General features: G+C 43.0%; 1 protein-coding gene across 5 annotated transcripts in view; it reads left to right on the top strand.

Annotated features, from left to right (window-relative positions):
• The window catches only part of HTR4 (5-hydroxytryptamine receptor 4), a 173,400-nt gene that overhangs the window by 131,986 nt on the left and 18,326 nt on the right, over positions 1-23,088 (top strand). For 3 of the 5 annotated variants that reach the window (XM_072824593.1, XM_072824592.1, XM_072824595.1), the window contains one exon: positions 7,205-10,752. The exons of the other annotated variants lie outside the window; for them this stretch is intronic. In XM_072824593.1, the coding sequence (XP_072680694.1) occupies positions 7,205-7,295 (91 nt within the window). In that variant the 3' untranslated portion in view covers positions 7,296-10,752. Of the gene's footprint in view, positions 1-7,204; positions 10,753-23,088 lie in introns of those variants that run through there. 5 annotated transcript variants of the gene reach the window in all.

The raw sequence follows: 23,088 nt of genomic DNA on the forward strand, positions 1-23,088 counted from the left end.
AACTAAGATCTGAATCTGAGTCTCAGACCTCTTAGCCCATTCTCATTTATTCATACACATAGTGCCTTATTATTTTTTTTTTTTTACATTTCTAATGTGGACCAGGCACTGTTTTTTCCATATTCTATGGGAGAGGCCTAGACAGGCAAGATCTTTGCCATTAAGGAGCTCACAGTCGAGATTTTGCCATTCCATTTCTTTTTTGATGGCTTGAGCCCTTGGAAACCACACACACGCACATGCACACACACACACATGCACACGCACACACACGCACACACAATCTGACCATCCTGGGCAATGTCCCCTGCATTCAGTCCAGTTTGCCAATAACTTTCCAAAAGAATGGGCTCTAGAATTCAACTCAAAGCTATGCACACATTTGATAATTTTAGGGTGACCTTTTCTTGACAGTATTGCATATTATAATTTATTTTTTCTTTCTTTGATTTTCTTTTGAGACTATGTGTAAACTATAAACATGGAGAGACGATCTATTTCATGTGCATCATTCAAGAGAATGGAAAGGCCATTCAGGCAAGTAGGATTTTAAACTATGAATGTCAGCCAGTTTGAGTTGTAATAGAACAACTTTGAGCCACATAGTGGGATTGGCAGTGGACGAGGAGTGACGGGCATATAAAGCTTTTCTTGCCTGATCAAGTCTGTTGTCCAGCTCATTTCCCTCAATTCTTTCCCGACCTAACTCTCTGTGCAATGTGCATGCAGGACTGATCAGTCTTCCCCCAAATAAATAGTGAGTTCTCCTAGTCTGGATTGTTTCTACTGCCCTAAATGCTCTTTCTCGATTTCCTGCCTGGCATAAGTCTACTCATCCTTTAAGGCAGGGTTCCAACATGAGTTCTCTGAACTTCCCTGATCTCTGGGCCCTCAGTCTCTGAGCAATAACCAATCACTTCCCCCTCTGGGCTCCCTTACCACCTGCCTCTCCTTCTCTTGGAAGCTTAGTTAATCACAAAGGATCTTAGGTACTCTAATGCACCTGAGCATCTCTCCTCCCTTGGGCAGCTTGCCAAGAGTGGATCATTTTCTTACCTGCAGTGGCTGGGAGCAAGGGTCCCTGTCCAGTGAAGATGCACTGGAGGTGCGTGCTGGTGTAGTGAGACACTCATTGGATTGCCCGATTGGGATCCTGGCTCTACTTGGAACACATGTTTGACTTAGAACAAGTTACTAGGACTTCATGCCACTCAACCAGAACCTGCAAATAATAAGACCTAGGTCAAAGGATTGTTGTGAAAATTATATCAGGTGATTCTATCATTTGTTTAGCACAATAAATGGCACATAATAAGTATTGGCTATTTTTCTTATGGGTCCGTACTTTTAAGGCATTTTCTTCTAGATATTTTTAGATCCAGTCATATTGAAACAGTTGAGCTGAAAAAGCAGGTGATCAGCCTCATTCCCCAAAGACTCAAAGTTCCAATCCTTTTATTTGTCATTGAGAAATGTGGTAGGCAATGGGGAAAAAAAAATCTCACCAGGAGAATGGTTTGACCTTAGTTATATGTGTATATTGAGAAGTAGCGTAAGAAGTGCATTAGGATTGGAACAAGCCATGCCCACTGAGTTGATCTTGAACTTTGGCATATTGAAACATGGACATATCTGAAGTTGGTGACAGAATTAAAACTGCTTTGGGAATACATTTGTCCAGGGGCCAAAAGGTAGGCATTTCAAACTGTGCAAACTCAGCTGGTTGGGTCTTTTCTACAAGTAGCACAAAATAGCAAGAAGAGTGCTGGCCTGTGATTTTAGAGCTTCCACCCTGTGGGTGTATTGCATTATGCCTTTGCTAAGACTCTGTGTTCTCTGCAATTCAGTTTTCTCATCTGTCTGATAGGAACTTTTGTCACTTGCCTACCACGTTCACAACTCCTAACATATCAGCATTCTACCCATACTATTATTTATTTAGTATTTACCTTTATTCATTTTTTTTACTATTTACCTTTAAATCCATTTTAATATTTACTATTTACCTTTAAATACATTTTTTTAAATGCTGCATTTTTTTTCAGTAGACAGGATAGGGAAAGCAAGGCTTTAATTTTTTTTTTATTTATTTTTTAAGGCAGGAAAGGGCAAGGTGAGGAGGGCAATCTTAAGCAGGCTCCACACCCAGTGTGAAGCCCAATGTGGGGCTTCATCTCACTACCCCAAGACTGGACCTGAACTGAAATCAAGAGTCAGACACTTATTCGACCAAGCCACCCAGGTGCCCCTAATACATTTTTAATCTAAATAAGTGTATTTGTAAAAACTAACAAACATATCATAACCTTGAACGCAAAATCATATAGAGTAGATTACTTTAAATATAAATGCAATGAAAACACATTATTATTTGTATATATTATTATTACTAAAATTTAACTTGATCCCATTGCTTGCCAAAGGCTCTGATTCTAAGGCCTGCTCTCCATTTGTTAGGTATTAGAAACTTGCTAATGCCAGGGTGGGGGCAACTAAGTCTTTTCTTTAAAATAAGCAGAATGAAAAAAAATAAGCAGAATGAGTGGAAGAAGTATCAGATACCCTTATTGTGATTCAAATTATTTAATGCTGTGCCCTTTGTTTGACGTATCACCTGTGGAACACATCCTATATTTGGGAAATACTGGATCTTCCAGAGTCCATATTCTATTCTGGTAGATAGTGAATGTAAAAACAAAGGAAGAAATTGACCTAGGGCATTGCCTTTTGAGTGATTGAACTTACTCGTAACTTAATACAAGTCTACATGCTCACTGTTTATAGACAATTCCATTAATTTTTGTCAGCGAATTACAGCCAAGCATTCTATGTTTTCATCACATAAAGAACACCTACAAAAATTGCTTTGTGTATCTCTTTACATTTTTAAATCCTCATATTTATGATTCATCATTACATCTTATTTCATCTTCAGTGTCACAAAAACCTATAACCATTCCCTCGTTCACTCTGCTAAAATACACTGTGTGCATTTCGGTGCTTCTACTCTGATTCCTTGTGGAGCATCATTGAGTGCTTCATCTTGTAGCTCTGGCTCTTCCCACCCACCTGTACTTCCTCTTTGCAGCCCTGTTAAGTCTCTGGCCTAAAGTGCTGCCTCAGGTGTGAGTATAATAACTGGATATACACTTGCTAGAAGAATCTTATACTCCTATAAGCACAGGAGTTACCTGAGAGCATTTTTTAAAAATGCAAGTGTCAAGGCACCTGGGTGGCTCAGTCGGTTGAACGTCTATCTGCCTTTGGTTCAGGTCATGATCCCAGGTCCTGGGATTCAGCCCCACATTGAGGGTGTCTGTTCAGCAGGGAGCCTGCTTGTCCCTCTCCCTCTGCCCCTTCCCCCTACTCATGCTATTGCTCTCTCTCAAATACATAAATAAAATATCTTTTAAAAAATGCAGATGTATGCTGCCCCACCTGACCCCTGCCCTCTTACTCCTACTGACAGAGAGGTCAGGTGTGGATCCTGGGAATCTGAATTTATTGTTAAGTTCCCAAGATAATTCTGGCACACATAACCTCTAGACCACTTTGTGAATGATGACTTAGCTAGTGATTTTTCTCCTTTTGCCCTGTTCCTACTCTTTCCCTCTTCCTTCTCCTCACCCTTCTTCTTCTGGAACATAGGTAATTATAAGTCTATTTCATGAAGTGTTAATATTACACTTCACCACAAAACTCTTCCCTGGGACTTCCCTGGGACTCTTCCCTATGTTCCCCAGTGGACAGCATTCCTGGTTTGGGAGGCAGAGTGCCTGATTCATCGCAATGGCCCCACCATCCGCATCAAGCAATCTATGCCCCTACATTGACCTTCTTCCTCTTCTGAAATTGAAATAATATTCTTCCTTATGGAGGAATCTTAATCCTTAAAATCTTAATCTTTAAGATTGAACATGGAAAAAGATACAAAAATGTTTTGTAAATTGTAGAAGATTCTACTAAAACCATTAAAACAAGAAACTGTACTTGAAAAAGTCATGTGTTGAAATGTCGGAGGTTCTTTCTCAATGATGTTTTGCATCAGGGATTTTGAGCGGCTCTGCCAATGTTTCTGCTCAAGCATATGTTTGAGGAGAGACAGTTGTGGTCTCACTGCATTTTAAGTGGTGGCATCTCAGCTACCCTATCCTATCCTACCCAGATCCCTTTAACAGCTTTGCAATGTAATTTCACAGATTCAGAAATTGAGGTCTTTCAGATTCTTTAATACAAATCCAAAAATTACCCTCTCTGTGTTTGCAGCAAAACCTCTTCCCTCCCTACAGAATATAAAGTATCAGATACTAACAATAGAATATTAAAAGCCAAATTCAAGCAATTACCCACAGCTTTGGAGAACAGTCCCACACACAGCTGGTGCCCAATCAGAAGGTCTGTATCTGTCACCCACCATCTCTGCTACTCCTAGAATCAGAATGTCAGGGCTGCAGAGGATCTTCTAGATAATCCTCCTCCTCCCCATTTAGCAAGTGGGGAAAGTGAGGCACAAGGAAGAGAGTGAGTCATCAGAGGTTCCTGTGGATGAAAGCCAATATGGTGTTCTTTGCCGGGTCCCTGTGTTCTGGTTGCTATACCCTGCATGTTCACGTAGCCTGAATAGGAGTGGCGCAGACCTCCAACGGTGATTCTGTGGTCACCTCTATCTTTATTTGACACTCTGGCAGCATTGTATGAGAGAGCCAATGTAGCCTTTGGAAACACTCCTCAAAGAGCCTCCTTCACTCTCCCCACCTGCTCTGGAGCCTTTGCGTACCCCACTCTGTGGCTCTCACCAGCCCTCACCATCCTGCCTTGTTGCCCATCTTCTGTCTTCATTCTTTACTGTGTTTATTCACCCAACCTCTCTCTTTGACTATGTCCTCGGACTTTTCTCCTGCCTCTTTGCGGGGCTTTTTTCCTTTCCATCTTCATCTCCCCAGTTTCACATCACAGAAAATATATGTGCCACTTGGCAAATATTTTCTTTTAGTGAGTTTGGGAGGGAGGAGGGGTTCGCACCTTCATGAATATCCCAGTCACATTGTGCTTCAGTAAAAGGAGGAGCCGCATCACCCTGCAGGCTTCCCACAGGTGGAATAGACGTGAACCTCGGCACATACCTCTTTTACCTTGGAATGTGTCGCAGTGGGACAAGGAAATGCTAGAGACCTAGCCCCACCTGAACACAGGGCTTAGCTGTGGCAGTTCTCAAGACAATGAGTGATGATATATCAGGACAGTTAAAAGCACAGACTTTAGTATCAAAATTGACCTAAATGTAAGATCTGATCCTACTATTTTTCAACTGACTAAATCTGGGTAAATTATTTAACCTTTCTGAAATTCGGTTTCCTTGTCTGTTAAATGGTTGTAAAAGTCACAGTTAAGGCATATAACATAGCTTCATGTGTGGCCTGTTTTTATTATTGCTAATAATGGTAATAATAAGTATAATAATAAAGGGAATTTGGCCAATGGGAAATTAGAACCCCTTCCTTCCTTCCTATTCATTATTTTTTTCTTTTAATAGATATTTTCAATGAATGAGACATAAAAAATGGAGGGACGTATGTAAAGACTTGAGGCTGCGTCTTGAGTTATCTAGAGAGCTTATACTTGAAAATAGCATGGAAGAAGGAATCTATAGCCAAAGATGAATCAAAAGCTATGGTCAGAGCAAGTAGCAAACTCAGAAATAGTTAGATCTCGATATTTAGGTAAGAAATCTTGCATATTCTATTGCAATAAGAATAGTCTTCCAACCGGAAAGATGAGACTATTATAGGGAGAAGGTTGCTGTCCAAGATTCATGAAAAGCATTTAACTGTCTCTGAGCCAAGGTGTATTACCTCTCAGAGGATTAAAGGAACTGGTTGATAAGATCTCTGGCACTCTTTTGAGGGCAGGGGAAGTGAGGGCAGGCTGGAGACCAGTAAATATTACCCCAGTTCTTAAAAAAGACTAAAGCTGGATTCCAGAAACTGTAGACTCCTAGCTTGAAATAGGCCTTACCAAAATTCTAAGACAGCTATTACACAAATGATTTGTGAGCAAGAGTCAATATTGTTTCATTAAAAAACAATTCATGCCAACTAATTTCATTATCAGGATAGATTTATTGCATGGCAGAAACATTTCAGCAAAGCACTGGATAAAGCCTTCCACGGGTGGGTTTATTCTCAGGCACACTGAATGGTAGCTGTTTGCTGGGAAGGCAGTCTGCTTTAGCTCTGTCCTAATCTCTGTTGATTAGGTTTTGTTGTGGTTGTTGTTATTGTTTGTTTTGCTTGTTTTTATCTTGACCAAAAATTGAGAACCTAGCAGGCAGATGACACTAAGTCGAAAGATCTAGGTAGCAGTAAATTATCTGATCTGTGTGCTTATGAAACCCTTGAAGTCTAGTTTGAATGGGTGCTAAATGATCATATCTGGGATGTAGCAGTTGTTACGATTTAGAATGATCTCAATTAACTAAAATGATACCAAACCTATAAAATGAAATTTCTGTGAGACTAATGTAATGGCTTGTATTTTGGCATAAGTAAATAAAATAAAATAGGCTGCACCAATGTAATAAAGAGCCACAGGAATCGACAGCTGTTTGTGTCAAAGATACAAATTGGCAACAAACAAACTCCTGTAAGCCAATATTGCCATTGTCAGGAATGAATTTAGTGTTGACCATATTCATAGAAGTAAACCAAATTGATGATGAAATGTGCATGATACATACAAGTCAGGCTCATCGGGTAGATTTGTGCTCTTTCCAGGCTGTGTTACAAGAGATAATCACAATAAGATTGTTTTCAGAGGACAGTGATCATTATGGGCAATAATCCGGAAACCATGATATATAATGAACTAGTAAAGAAAATGGGAACTTGTAGCCTGGAGAAGAGAAAACTTGGAGGTTATAATTAGCAGAGAGAAGAATTTTGAGTGGGCCCAGAGGGCACAGTCGTTCCACTGGGTTGAAATGATAGGAAGGTGGATTTGGGCTGAACGTTAATAAGTTCTTTTTCTAACTGAAGTTGCTCAAAAATAATAAAGGCCTGGCGGGTCACTGGAGACTCCCAAGTAGGGTCTAAAGGACCACCCGGCTGCATGGCACGAGGGGCTCGTGTGCACTGGGTGGGCCCTTTGCAGAGATCTTCGAGGCCATCCATTCCAATGCTAAGGTGCTATGATCTCCCCTCTCTAGGGATGCGGTGGAGTGTGGTGGCCAATGGGAGAGTCACTGCCACCCTCCAGCAACTTCTTCCTTGGTGGCTGCTCACCCCAGTGACCCTTAGGCCCTGGGGCAGTGACTCCGAAGACAGCCATCCCTCCGAAAGAGGGCAGATTGTAAGCTGCCGCTTGAGTGGGACTGCTCCTGCCCTTCCCTCCATCCCGCCTCGCACCTGGCAGCCCGCGCCCCCCACCCCCGGGGAGTGTCTCGGGCTCCGGCAGGTGGCGCTGGAGGGCATCAGGGGACTGGCCACCTCCTGGTTCCCTGGGGTTCCTCCTGCAATCCCTTCCCCTGCGCAGGGATAGTTTTCCAACCCCACCCCCCACCCCTGCACTCCCCTCCTGGCATCTCGCCCTTGTCTCACACTCTCTGTTGTCCCCAATACGTCCCCTTACTGTTCCTGGTCTGTCTGTCTCATGTTCCAAACACGATCGCTCGCTGTGTCCTATCTCAGTCCTAGATGTCTCCAAATACGCCTCCTTCGCTGTGTCTGCTCACAGACGTTGTCAAATACATCCTCGGGGCGCCTGTCGTGGTCAGAGCCGTGTTCCAGAAGCTCGCATTTCTTGCTTGTTCATGGCTGTCACAGTCCTGTCCAGACCGCTCACTGTCTCGTCTCTGTCCTGTTCTGGGCCAGACGCTAACGCGCTTGCTCCCCGGGGTCTGGGTCCAAACCTGTGTCCCTGTGTCAGGTGCACACCTCCACTCGCTCTTCCTTAAAGGCCGGTGTCAGCCCTCTTCAGGTGTGCCCCATTTCTTTACCTTGGAAGACACGGGAGCAGAGATCCAGCAGAGGGGGACAGTCTCCGCGGCACCCCCGGAGCGCGGCCCAGACAGCTGCTCCCGAGCCTGTGCCCGGGCCCTGCTGCTCTGAGATGCTGGCTTCCCTCTTGGACTAGAACCTGGCGTCTTCCTTTCTAGAGCCTTGGGCAGGGCCAACAGTATCGTCGTGCTTATTAAAGACTCTGCAGTCTTGCCCTGGAGCTGGTGGAGCAGCCCGTGGTAGCAGCTTAAAAGCCTTGAGTCTGACCTTGTTGCTCCCAAAGGAGAGAAGTGCTGGCAGCTCCCGCGGCAGAGACGTGACCCACCTGCAGCCCACCTGCAGCCGGCAGGTGGAGGAGGGCGGAGCTGAGCAGTGCTGGGGCGCTTGACTTGAAGTCAGGGACCCCAACTGCAGCCCCGGCTCTGCTCCTAACATGCCGTGAGGTGTTGGCCCATGCCCTTCCTTTCCTGGACCTCACTTTCTACGTCCATGAACTGACGTTTAGACTCAGGGATCTCCAAGATCCCTCTCCATTTCTAGGACCACAGGATGCTGCTACATCCCTCAGCTACCTCGAAAAGCCGTGGCTTGCCTGCCTTTTGACTTTGTTTCCAAGGAACTACCCTCCTCATTTGGGCCTTCTGGACTCTTGATCTTGCCAACATGGCCCTCCAGATGAACCCGGATGTCTTTTCTTCAAAGCTGAGTCTTTGGCTCTTACCAACTGCCCCAGAGTAAAGGTCGCAGGGAAGTAAACACTGCCGTGTCCCAGAGCCAGGGGAGGTGTTAACAGTGATCTTGGCTGTGATTTGATAGCATCTCAGGACTTTATCATTCTCAGTATTCCTGCTGCTTAAGAGATGTCAGTTATCATTTCCACTGACATTGACTTTAGTTCTGGAAGTGAACCGGACAGGAAAGAGACTGGAATAAAGAAGAAAAGATTGCCCCCAAACCATCTAAATGACAAAAAAAAAAAATCTCTGCCCTTTGAAGGCTTAATCTCTTATTGGGGAGAAAGTCATGCCTTAGGGAAGGGAAAAAACCTCTAAAGAGAAATGTTACTTAGTACTCCTGAATGCTGTTGAGAAATATTGTACCACACAGAATGTTCCGTGTCTAGGCTGGAACTCTCGGTGATCAGTGGAGATCACGTTGAACTGGGGATTTAGTCTCATCCAGGATGAAGACAGTTTATGTAAGTCCTAACTGGCACCTTGACTCTGGCTGGGACAATCTCCTTTGCTTTTTCAAGTCCCTGTTCTCTGCCCACCACATTCCTGCTTAGGGGGCAACCACCATCTTGAGGATGGTCCTTAATACAAAGGGGGCAGCAGCAAGGTTCTGAGTCCCAAGGCCCTGAACCTGGCGATGACACCCAAAGTCTCTGCTCTGCGTTACATGCTGCCCATTGCCCCTGTGAGCACGAGGGCACGATGGATGTGGTAGAGAAGCACCGTGGGCAGTGATTCATTGCTGACTGACTGTGTGACCCTCAACCTCCCTGGCCTCTGAAAGAATCCCTCTTGCCAACTTCGCAAAGTTGTTGTGGAGATAAAGAAGATAATTTTTGTGAAAACATTCTGTAAATCATAAAATGCCATTTTCTATGCTTATTATTACTTTGGATACTCAGGCTCCCAACGACTGGGAATTTCTTCATCAAGAGCTGAATCAATTTAGAGAATAAGCTTCCCGAGTTGAAAAATGATACCAAGGGAGCATCTTTCGGGGATTCTTTCTTCCAAATCCATCCCTCCTCATTTGGTTACTGCACACACCCATGCTGCAAATTTATGTATCAGAAACATTCTCATTTGAAGGGATATTGTTGTTCTTAAAGGAATCAGTAGAAGAAGATGGTGACCACAGGCTAATTTGGGTAAGAATGAGCCTCACTTTCGTGTAACTTCAAAGTCACATGACATAAATTCAAATGCCTTTTTGCCATGAAAACATTTATTTGGAGAAAAAGACCTGGGTCATCGAAATTATCTCCACTCTGTAAATGTTATATACATATATAAATATGTATATATATATATATATATATATATATATATATAAATTCTGTGAAAATAAAAAATTCAAACATGGACTAATTATGAATGAGCAGCTGACAAGACTGTTACATAAAGAATCTATTGAGCTACTGAAACAGATACTTTTAAGATTTTTGTCTAATATGATAGGCAGTGTACATTTTTGTTAATTATGGTGTAATGCTATTTAGCCACCACCTAAATTTTGTTTACATTTTCAAAAAAGTAGAATCAGAGTGGGACCACTCAATACAGTTTATAAAACACTGAGTGGCCTGTGTAATCAATATGCAATGTACATGTGTGCCTGGTATATAGAACATGGAATTTAATTATATAATTTCAAAGGATTGCAAATTTTAATGATGGTTGTATCTTTGGTTTTATGAAATTATTAGCTATACCTTTGATTTATTTGAAGCTAAAGCTTTGAAGGTACTGAGATCCCTCATTCTAATTTGCCTCTGTGGAAAGCACTCTTGTCTTTATGATGATCTGTTTTTTGATGCAGTTCCCAGGAATGCATTCTGGGAAAAACAGGAACCTACATAAACTTGTTTTTGTAATAGAAAAATTCTAATTATTGATAAATATTGATAAATCACACATGTTTATATTTATGCATTCTGTACATGTTTATATAAATTATATATCGAGGAAATCTTAAGTCTCAAAAGGAATAACTGAATTTTGAATCCACAATAAAATGCCAAAGTCAATCCCATGCCTCAGTTTTGTGGAGCTTCTTTGTAACTTTGGTAGCCCAGCCCATCTCTTAGAAGCTTTGGTGTTTGAAGCTGGAGAATTTTCTGTTTCCAAGCATCAGATTCCCCTAAAGGTAAAGCCAGAAGCCCAAGACTCTTAGATAATGTGCTTCTACCTGTCTGCCTGTCTGCCACCTTTGTTAGGGCCTCATACACTAGGACAGATCCCTCTGCCTCGGTCAACCCTAGAGCAGAGGACGGGGAAGGATCCAGCCCAGCCACTCTCAGGGCACACACCGCAGGAGCCATTCAAGGCAATGTGACAGCTGTATAGCTAGAGGTCTTGGATTGAGATTAGTAAGCATGGGCTTCCTGACTGAGATCTTTTTTGGTGTCATGAATCATCCAAGAGTCTGGAGTCCAGCTCCTTTACCCTGGAGCCCCTGGGATGTTAGGCCTAGAGCAGGTGTTTATGAAATACAGGCTCAATCTCTTCTGAGTATGGGGCAATGGAAAAATGCCGTCAGTATTCAGGACAGGTACTCATCGCAACTGTTCTGTTGAATCCTTGGAGCCTCCATCATCTCACATATAAAATACAGGAGGTGGACAAGAATTAGGTTTTCAAATCAAAATCCTTTCTTCGTACACAAATTTACTGGGAGCCCCATTGCACATAGGTCAGCGTAAGCTAGGGAACAGATAGATTTGGATCCCCCATCTCTGCTCATTACTATTATAATATAATCATTATAGCATATAAAATTATAATGTAATATATTATGCATTCTAATATAATAATTATATCCCTAGAAGGAGCCTTCTTTGTGACCTCAGTAGCTGGGCTGGGCTTTTTCTTTTTTTTTTCTTTTTTAAAGATTTTATTTGTTTATTTGAGAGAAAGCTCACATGTGAGCACAAGGTGAGAGAGGGGTAGTGGGAAAGGGAGAAGCAGATTCCCTGCAGAGCAGAGAGCTGGGTACAGGGCTCCATCCCAGGACCCTAAGATCACAACCTGAACTGAAGGCAGATGCTTAACCAACTGAGCCACCCAGGTGCCCCTGGGCCAGGCTTCTTCTTCTAAAATCTAAGACTTTGCTTGGTTTTACCCCGTCCTTACTTTTTTTTTTTTTTTTCCCATCCTTACTTTTTATAAAGCATTCGTAAGACTCCTGTGAATTGTTTCTCCAGATGATTTGCCTCAGAATCACGCCTGTCTACTTCTTTTCTTTTCTTTTTTTAATTTTCTTTATTTATTCATGAGAGATACAAAGAGGCAGAGACACAGGCAGAGGGAGAAGCAGGCTTCCTGCAGGGAACCCGATGCGGGACTCGATCCCAGGACCCTGGGATCATAGCCTGAGCCAAAGGCAGACGCTCAACTACTGAGCCACCCAGGCGCCCCAAGTCCACTTATTTTCAAAACCTGTTCCCCTGTACAGAAAATGCCCCATTGCCAGAGACTCCTATCCCAAAAGGAAAATTTGAAACGCCGCCCTCTGTGAAGCATCCATTGTGTTCAGGAAAAGAACGAACCTCAGAAACCCGGCTGACTTAGCCTTGGACCCCTGTCCCCTTCCTTGCTTTCCTTCCAGATTGTCTTTCTTCTCTTTGGAGCCAGCCATTCTTTGGACCCATGCAAGGAAGAGGAACTGACTTACTAAGTTCTCACTGTGTTTGACGTGGTTTCTATGTATCCTGCAGGTAAATTCTGCCAACAGTCTTTAGAGAAACATGAAATTCTTAAAAACCTACTATGTGCCACGGGTCCATTGCCAGAAGCCCAATAATAAATGACACTGACAATGTGTCTGCTCTCTCACTGGGATGAGCAAGGGGACCTCAGTACACAAATTAGACAAGTTTAGATACTCACCAGTGCCATAAAGAACATAAAAAACAGAGATGGGGCAGGGGTATGTACGTTTTCTAGAGGAGTCAGGGGAAGCCTCACGGAGGTCAGCCCTGGGATGTGGGACGAGAATGCCAGAAAGGAGTCGGTCATGTGTCGATTTGGGGGAATATGATGTCAGGCGAAGGGAAGTGCGCATGCGAAGCGTCAGACAGAAATGAGCTTGATGCGTGTGGCTGGTGCTCAGTGAATGTGGGGAACCTGGTAGGAGGTGGGGGCAGAGGAGAAGGCCAAAGCTGAGAGTAATTCAGCATTTTAGGTACTATTTGTCAGTTACTTACTCTGTACCGGCGTAGTGGGAAGCATTTTATAGGAGACCCTGCAGGGTATCATTTTCCCACTGCACAGATGAGGAAACGGAGCTGAGAAGTTGACCCGAAATTTTCCAAAGGACACAGAGATTACCAGGAGGTGGAGCTAGGACCCAGACCTTGCCAAGCCTAGCTTTGCTCCCCCAAATCACTTGCTGAGGGAGCCTGACTCACCCAAGGCCTGGTCTCTTGAGCAGCAAGAACCATCCTGGAAACAGATGAATCCTTCTCTTGTACATCTTTTCCCTTTTGCCTCCCTTCTCTCTCCAAGGAGTGTTTGCTGTCCAAACAAACAAAGGTACATTTATACAGTGGTTCTTCACTGATTTTAAATAAGCTAATTCCAAATACCATCTAATTAGAAGGAAAACCAATTCTTGGCCAGCCAGAAAGTGGTTTCTTAAGAAAACTATTCATTGTATCAGAAATAAGAGGAAATTCGATCTGGTTATATAATCAGATTTTTCTTCTCATGCATTTCCTTATCTCCATCCTTCCTGACATCATCCTTCTACAATATCCTTCTACAACTGATGTTATCTTCATCTGGACTGGGCGTTCGGCTCTGAAACACAATCTGGAGCATGCTGTTTCCCTGGTTAGAACCCTGCAAGGATACTCCCTCGCCTACCAGATTCTGGGCCCTGCATCGTTTTCCTCAACCTGCTGTTTAGTTTTACCTCCAGTTATCCCTCTGTATTCCTGTGAAGCAGGCAGTATGTTCTGGGTTCCCCTTACTTTCGCTTGCATCTCACTGTCAGGCATCGGTCCTGATGCTCTTTCCTCTGGGCACACATCCCCCAAACTCCTTTACGTGGTCCCTCACAGAGGGCACCTTCAACTTGAAGTCTTTTCCAGCCCCCAGAACAGCATGAGGTTTTTGACCTATTCCAACCCCCAGGGCACTTTATTTGTTTCTTCTTCCATGCTTTTGCTGTCTGGTTCATTAATTATGTGCATTCTGAGCTTCGCTACCAGATTTTGAGTTCCTTAAGGACAGTGGCCAATTCTTATGGGTCATTTTGTTGTTGTTGTTCTTGTGCCCAACACAGGTTTTTATGCCCCGGAGCTGCCCAATAAATTCATGAATTTGCTCATTTGGAAGAATTTGGAGCTTTTCATTGTTTGCAGAGGCCGCACTGCGCCATCCAAATCTTGCTGCTGCTATGTCATGTAATGCTCCACCCACTGTAAGAGCTGCAGCCTTCTGATAAGGGGAAAATGTTTGTGACAGTTTTGAATAAAATCAAGATGTTTATCATATTTCTTGCAAGGAGTAAAAGGATTAGGGTTTAAAAATACCATTATTTCCCTCATTTATGGCAGGGTTTTCTTTTTCTTTATTGGCTCACGGCTGTCTATTGAAAAAGAAGTTAAGCTTAAAGTTTTGTATTTATAGAATGCAGTGGGGAATCAGCTGAAGTTGCTTGAGCTGTTTGACGTCCTAGAGAACACTGGGCACCATTTCACCAGTAGTGACATTAGTTGAGACAGCACAGAGTGAATGATGTGTGGACTGGACTGTGGATGTGCAGTGGGAACAGTGAGCTTGCTCAGGCTAGGGTGTGGTATGGCATGCTCAAATGATGGCAGATAATGTGTCCTCTTTCTTCAGTCTCATAACTAACTTGCTATATGGCTGGCTCAGCACGTGTTCCTGCCCATTTCTGGCTTAAATTTTCCCATCTATAAATTGAGAGGTGTTGCTGTTCTTTGTCATTAGGTAGACATGGGTTTAGATTCAGGCTCTACCAGTTGCTGACTGTGTGTGACTTTGGGAAAGTTCCTGATTATCTGAGCCTCTCTTTCTTCCTCTCACAGAGATAATGATGGCACATCCCCCAGAGTGTTGTCATGAGCCTCGGGTGGGTACAAGCTCATAAATAGTGGAGGATATGCATGCAGGAAGTGCTCACTGAGGTGGAGGTGTTACTAGTATTACTCTGGATCCCATGAAATTTGAAATCCCAAAGCCACATGGAGAGTCCTCTGGAAAGGGTGTTGAGAAACCAGGGGCAGGGCAGTGGTGTGAGTGGTGGGCACTGGTTTTATCTATGTTCGTCATGTGACCCAGAAAGGGGCAGGCTGTGACCACTATGCAGGAGAAGATGTGGATGACGCAGGAGTTGGTTGCAGAGTTGGAGAACACACAATGTGATGATCAGGGACAGGAAGCTGAGTTGCCTTATTACTGAACACCTGAATGTCTCTTTATCTGCTCCAGTTCATGACTTTCCTAAGCAAGAGTCACACTTTACCTGAAAAGAGGTAAAGGGACTCAACTTTGTTGAGCGTCTAAGATAGGGCTATATTTCTTTGGCTCTTTACATTTCTTATTTAACCTTCAAAACATATTGGCTGGGTTGAATCTTCCCAACTTGCCAGCTTGTTTAGGCGAATTAATTAACCTCTTGAAGCTTGAGTTTCTTCATGAGTAAAACAGAGGTGTTGATATTGCCTAACTTATGAGGTTGTATAATTTAAATCAAACTGTGCATATGCTAGCAAATAAAAAACCCCCAAGCAGATAATTGGTAGTTTTTATAATTATGTTCATGGTTATTTTATATGATGACCCCTATTTTATGGATAAGTAAGATGAGGCTCAAGAACACTGAGTTCCTGAACCGAGGAACATAGAAATAATAATGAGCCGAGCCAGGACACAACCGAGATTTGCCTCTCTTAAGGATTGGTTCTCTGTTTTCCTGCCTGTGTAGAAAGTAAGAGACGGAAGCAAGACCATCAAATTTGAAGAGACATTCCCTTCAAAATTAGAAGATGTTTTATAACATGTGTGAGTAACCTGTAGCCTGGATGGATAGTTGTCTAAATCAGTCTGGAGTCTTGGATGAAAGGTCAGACATTATCTGTGTTTTTAAAAAACTTGGTTGAGACCAGATAATTTAATTTCAATTGAGTCCTTTTCAGTATTGAATGACATTAGAGGGTTACATCATTTCATTCCAGCCTTGGTCCCTTGAATTAGCATGGTAATTATTAGTATACAGTTTTCTCCACAGGGTCCAAATGGGGGTCCATATGCCAGCACTTAATGATGAAGTTCTTGCCCAGAATACAGACTGCCCCCCTCTTCACCTCACTTTCTTCCTCTAAAGCCTATAGCAATGTCTCTTTATCATCCTCAGGAACTTGCCATGGAGGAGCCTGTGAGTCATCCATTACTAAGGCTCTGTGAAAGAGAGGCTGAGCCAGGGCTTTATCATTTCAAGTGAAAAGCCCCTGGCTGGATGAGCCAAGGCAGCATTTCTGGTGGGACCTCTTGTCCCAGCCAGGCACAGAGTGGGCAGTTGGTCAGGGGGATGTGAGTCAATGGAAGGAACTAGGAAAGAGTAGCCTTATCAGGGCACCCTTATTACTGCATCTCCTCTTCTCAACACAGAGCCTTCCGGAAACATTGAGCTTATAAAAGTAAAAGGCCAAAGTCATTCCAAAATTCTGTCTCATCTAATAGTAACCCTCTCAGTGGAGAGCAGTCTCTATTTATTTTCTAATTTCCTGGCATTTATTTGCTATTCAAACCTTCCTATTGCGGCTGAGGTTTTCACTTGTGGTGGAAAGGCTGTGTGATGGAAAAAAAACATGGATTCTGATTCCACCTCGAATTGGGCCACCAGCTGAATGGCTTCTGGCAAGCCACTTACCCCTCTGAGCCTCAGATTTCTTGTGAAACTAGTGCCCCATCCCATTTCACAGATAGCAAATATTTTTATTCATTTGTCAAGGGTTTTTGTGCTTCCAGAGGAGAGAGAAATCAATTTTGTTCACTGGCCTTTGATGGCTTCCATGTTAATAGGTGGGAAAAGCTATGGCCCCCAAAACTTAGAAAGCCAGGTATCTCAGCATAAAACCACCACCAACAACAAATGGTACAAAGTAAAAACACCCTCTAATTGACAAAGACCTACCAGTGCATATAGACAATGTACTTGAGATAGTTACTCAAGAGATATAAAATGAAATAAATAAATAAATAAATAAATAAATAAATAAATAAAAAATAAATAAATAAAATGAAACAACCTTATTAATCATCCTAGGAATGTAAGAAGTAATTACTATAAATTTCGTTACTATCCTGAACTTCATTCAGATAGACTTTTATAAAACACCTGCTGTTTACTAAAATTCTGCTAGGCACTAGTAATGGGGGAAAAAGCCTCGGGACTTATTATGGCAGTCTCTGTGGGCCCCATCTTGGGACTGAATAGAAAGTGGAAGAGACAGGGTCTGCTTTGTCTTGCTGGCTTTCCTGAGTGCTGCTCCCTGTGGCCAGCCTGGACTGGTGATTAACCCGCCAGCTGGATGTGCAGACCCAGACACCAGCACCAGTGGCAAACTGGTGAGTTGCTTAGGGTAGGACCCTAAGTGATTATCTTGAGAGTTTAATGAAGCACCATAGTGACAAGGGCATCTGCAAAACCTAATACTGCTCACTACACACCAGAACGTTTCATCTTTCCCTTCTCATCACATGTAAACCACACTGCAAAAATTGATTGTAGTTCTAACATTAGGGCATAATAAGACTCTTTGAGAGCCCGATAAAAATCTATGGCCTTTCCCCTAAAGATCTGGGTGTATGCACAGATTGTCAGATACAGTTCCAAGAAGCTCATTTGTTCTCTGAGGTCGAAACCCAAGGTCAAAACGAAAATCCCTGCTTAATGTGAGTCTGTAGGTGTGGATACAACAATATTGGCTTGTGGCATCACAGAATCTTTTCTCCTGTCCCACCTCCAATTGGTCAGGTATTTATTTCAAAGCCGTACATACAGCATCCAGTGCGACCGTCGTCTGTAGAGTGATTTGGCATAAAGATCATATTTCTTCTCGTAACATCTTTCTTTTCCCCAAATAGCTCTCTGGCAATTATCTCATAAACTGCTACAGGCTCCCCTTGATCCAGATAAAGGAATGTCGTTGCCTTCATTTACAGACTCCAAGGCAAGGTCCAGAAGAGTCTGAGCAAATGGCTGAGCCCTTGGTGAGTCCCTGAAACCACTTTGAAGTCAGAATTATTTCACTCAGCGGATATTTGTGTGTCAGGCACTGTACTCCGTTCTGGGCCTGCCAAACCTCAGACTGCTAACCGATTCCCAAGTCTATTCCAAGAGGAAAAAGCCTGTTCTCTTTGGAAATTGACTGGGATGAGTATAGCATCCCTAACTCAATGAGAATACCTTATATTTCAGTAGCACCCTTGGAAACTTTTGACAGTCTCCAGAAGCAGACAAATTGGATTAGAATCCTAACTTCACTAACTTAAACACTTGAGCTTTATTTTTTTTATTTGTAGAAGCAAAATTATTTCTAACGCAAGCATCAACAAACTACTATGGGCCACATCTAGCTGTTGGCCTATTTCTTGGGACCCTTGAGTTAAGAATGGTTTTTAGATTTGCCAAGGGTATAAAAGCAAGCAAAAATCAACAACATACAACTAAACAGACAGAAGAGGAACAAAAAAGAAGGAGAAGAAGCATAAGCAACAGAGACTGTATGAGGATGATATGATCTTCCTGCCTGAGGAAGTCAGCTCTGTAATACTAAGAGGACCTAAAATACTTACATCTAGCCCCATACAGGAAGAGTTTACGATTCCTGTCTAGAATTAGGATGCTTGTTGTTCCTTGTGGCCTCTTACCAGCAGCACGATCTTGAGCGGATTAGCTAGCTTCTGTCTCTAGCTTTCCTCACGTGTCAAGAAGGGGTGATAATAGCACTTATTGCCCACGAGGCTAGGATGACAGACGAAACTGGAGACTGGAGACTGGCCTATGGTAACACTGAAGAAATGTCAGCCATTGCTATTAAAATCATTATTACCATCATCACCAATTCTTCAAAAGGTGTTTGCAAGTATTAAAGGAGACAGCATCTCTTGAGCACCCAGCATGGTGCCCTTCTCACGGAAGGCACTCAATACATGTCCACTCCTCTCGTTACTATCATCCCCATCACCATTATAATTTTCAAAGCTCTTTTACATACATCTTCTTACTAGAAGCTCCCAACAACCCAGCGATTGGTGTTACGATCCCCCTCTAATAAATAAGAAACTGAAGCTCAGACAAGTGAAGGGATAGATGCTGAGCCAGAAAGAGGCAGAATAAGGACTAGTGTAGATTTTGCATTCTGGACCAGCCTGTCCTCTCTCCACACCATGTTACCTCTCCCATAAAACATCTGAGGATCTGTTGTTTGTTAGTTTTCTCCAAACGATATACTTTGAGTCCTGGGAGCCTGACAAGACAGGCAAACATTACTGTGTTCTTCCCTGGCAGGGCTCTGCAGACAGGAAGCTGGGATAATTGGATTCCAGCCATTTGATCTTAGGACTGCATATGTAACCAGCCAACTGCTGATGACCAAGCCTAATGGAAAAAGCCCTGACCAAACAAACACAACCCCCGTGCAGGACCTCGTTGTTTATGCTGCCGAGAGTGAAATTCATCAACAGCAGCCAACACCCTCCTAATAGTTCCATTCAGGACAGAGATGGCTTCAGAATGTGCCAGACTTCAGTCTGCCACTAGGGACAAGCCGAGGTACCTGCGGTGGGGAAGCATGGGAAGAGGAGCCAGGACATTTTTGACAACGGAGCTGGTGTGGTCAGATGAATACTGTATTGTCTTTGGTTTTGGCCAAAAGCCAATACACATTTGAGCAAAGTGCGCACTCAGAATGATGTTTAAAGTGGGTTGTTAAGATCGTAATGGTATATAGCATTAGAGTGAGTTCATGACTATAAAAATAAGTAACATTTAAGAGTTAGCTCATGAGAAGAGTCTCTGTCATTTCCAATCAACGTTAGCTGTAAATCAGCTTTAGCTCAAGTTCTTTTTTTTAAGGTAGCAGATTCAAATAAACTCTGTTGTTGGACAGTGTGGAGAGTTGTACTTCCTGATAACTGTTGCTGCAAAAGTCACAAAAATCACCCTTCAGAAGCTTCAGCATTGCCCCTGATGCATAGGGCAGAGTAATTGGAAGAGCACATTGTAGAAAGGGAGTTGCCACTGAGCTAGGGAAAGCCGATTGTGGCAGTCAGCTTGCTGTAGGAACGGCTGGGCGATGTGCTCCCCGCGTGTTGTCCAGAAGACATAGCACCGTCAGTCTGAGGAAGAGGACGAGATGACCTCCCTGCCCTGTGGGTCGCTATGTTGGGCCACATGTAGTCTTCTCCTACGAGCCTATGGCAAGGATGTTAGGGTATCAACTCAGTATTTGTGAATAAGAACCTTGTAAGTAGCAAATTCTTCTAAAAGTAACAGGAGTGGAGCTAATCAGAGAAGCCAGGATCCTTAGAATGTCAGAGCAGGTTGCAGGAGCTCTCCAGCTGTTTTGAAGCACTCTGAGCCATGATTTCAGGATCCCAGCTTCCGGCCAGGCCTCTTCTCTCTGTCTGCCACCAAGCCTTATCTGCTTGGCTTTGAGTTTCTTAACACCTGCTGCAAGGCAGTTGGCTAACCACCAACCAATCCCTGGCCTGTCACATCACCATCCAAACAACAGCCAAGGCAGCTCTCATTGTGCTGCTTCCTGGGTCTGTCCCAGGCTGCCAGGCTAAGGCTCTGTCTGCACTGAACATGTTTGAACTTAAGAGAGATAAGCCTGACCAATTCGCATGGTCTGGTGTGATCACTTAAAGTCTCCTCCACTGTCTGGGCAGAGGACAGAGATGGGACTTATTTTTCATTCAAATCTTCACACTGCCTCATGGGTTTGTGGTGAGTAAAAAAAACAAAATAATGACCAAAAGGCTTTTGTAAGATCACGATCTGCAGTACAAATATAAGGAATAGAAAAACAGAGCTTCAACTGGATGCGGTTTTATGTGATCACTTCAGACAGTGAAAGTGCAAATAGCGAGAGGTCACAGGAAGACTACTGTTAATTCAGCAAGGTTGACATGGACAGGGGACGGTCGATTAGGTCTTTAATACAAATGACAATATTTCTGAAAATCTAAATTTTTATTTCATATTAATATTTTAAATTTCATCTTAACATGTTTTTCAACATGTAAAATAAACTACATCTCCCATTTTTAAATATAAGGCAGCACAAAAAAAGTGTAAGAATTATATTCTATTCTAAGATTTTTCACAAGAAAAGCGGTTTATTTTTTTGTTTGGTTGTTTGGTTTTTGGCCAGCATCTGCTATGTTCAGACATGTCTATAAACTCACCAACACATTGTACTCTCAAAAGTTCACTTATTGGACTCGCTAAGGGTGATATCCAAGAAAAACAGTATTTTTACTTGCATTTAAAAGGAAAAATTATAAATAAGTATGTAAGAGTGGTTAAATTTTTAATTAAATGAGGAGATACACACACACACACACACACACACACACACACACACACTCCCCCAACTAAGTATTAGTTATTTGTAATAGTTTACTGTTATATGATCCTGTAAGAAATCTCCACCCTACACCAGTACTTGAAAGCATAAAATTGTGGGTGGAAGACCCAGAATGGAAGAATGGTTTCAGCTCCTCTTGCATAAAATGCACCATGGCTTCTAGTGTTTGAACAACTGGGTTCTGATAATCAGAATTTCCAAGGACCAACAGATACTCGGATGTTTAAGTCTTCAACTGATTATTTATGGCCTAATGAAAGTTTCTGAGTCTCTTCAATTTTCATGCCAGCATTGGATTATTGAAATTGAAGAATTTCACAGAATATTCCAAATGTTCTGATGGTAACCCTTTGAGGGCTTTGTTAGCAAATACAGAGGTGTGTCATTGCTCTAATGAAGGGCTAGTGAGAACCAATTGAAGGAAGAAAAAGTTGGGAGTCCAAGTTACCATTTAATCACGTCATTAACTCAGTTTGCCTAGGATAGCACCCGCTGATATTAGATGAGCGCCGTGGCTTGGTCGGTGTGGTGCTGCAGTTACTTCTGTGTTCTAGATGAGGAACTGAGGCATAGGGCGGTCTATGGTTGAGGGACCACTAGGTAGTGGAGCTAAGATCAGACGTCTGGACTCTCAATCAGCATTGCTGAGCTAATAATGGTCAGTAAAATACCTGACTGTCAGGGCACCTGGGTGGCTCAGTGGTTGAGCATCTGCCTTTGGCTCAGGTTGTGATCCCAGAGTCCTGGGATCGAGTCCCGCATCCGGTTCCCCACAGGGAGCCTGTTTCTCCCTCTGTCTATGTCTCTGCCTCTCTCCCTGTGTCTCTCATGAATAAATAAATAAATCTAAAAAAAAAAAAAAAACCTGACTGTCCTAGATGAATAGGCTATGGTTCCTCTCCCCAAGAGGCTGGTAATTTATCTGGAAACGCACCATGTAAATACATACACAGGTTGCACCTAATAAGTTACCTCAAGGGCTGTCACAAGGCAGCTTGTATTGTCAAATAAATTGTAGGAGCAGGAAGTGCTATGTTTACTTACCAGAAGGAAAGGGATTATCATACTGAGATGGTCAGAGATAGCTGTAGGAGGAAGTGGCCATATATACCCAGCTGTATTTTCAAAGAGTCTTCGACGTAGATGTATCATAGGAGATGAGCTAAAGAAGAGAGAAGAGAGCTGAAGATGGTATGTTTTGTGTTTTTAAACTTACGGTAAATTATTTTAATCAGATTGCCCTTAAAAATCCTGACTGCAGCTTCCTGGCTTTCTGCTTGGCCTTGTGTCTCATCTGAAGTGGAACTTGATGTTTGCTAAGGGAAGACATGGGCAGAGCTAAGAGAGCCTTTCGGAACCTAGAGCCCTGAAGGGGATAGATATTTGGGTGGGATTTCCTAGTACAGGGGTTTACAGGGGTTTGGGATGTCCCAGAGAAACAGAAGTGTCCTGGGACGGCTCTTCCTTCTTGGAATGGGACCCAGAGCTCAATAAAAAAAAATCAAATAAAAAAATAAATTAAAAAAATAAAAAAGAGAGAGAGCCTGATTGCTCTCTGGGGCCAGGATCTGATGGGGGTGGGGACTCAGAAGTCCAGGATTTTAGAAATGAGGCTGAGAGACTCAGTGAGGCTTGCAACTGAAAGGTATGCTCTTCTGAGTCAGAGGGCCTTGGGATCCAGTCGTGTTTTTCCTCCTGCTGCCCAGATTATCTTGGTCCCATGGCATTCAA

This window comes from Canis lupus, chromosome 4 (genome assembly GCF_048164855.1).
Source record: "Canis lupus baileyi chromosome 4, mCanLup2.hap1, whole genome shotgun sequence".
Lineage (NCBI taxonomy): Eukaryota > Metazoa > Chordata > Mammalia > Carnivora > Canidae > Canis > Canis lupus.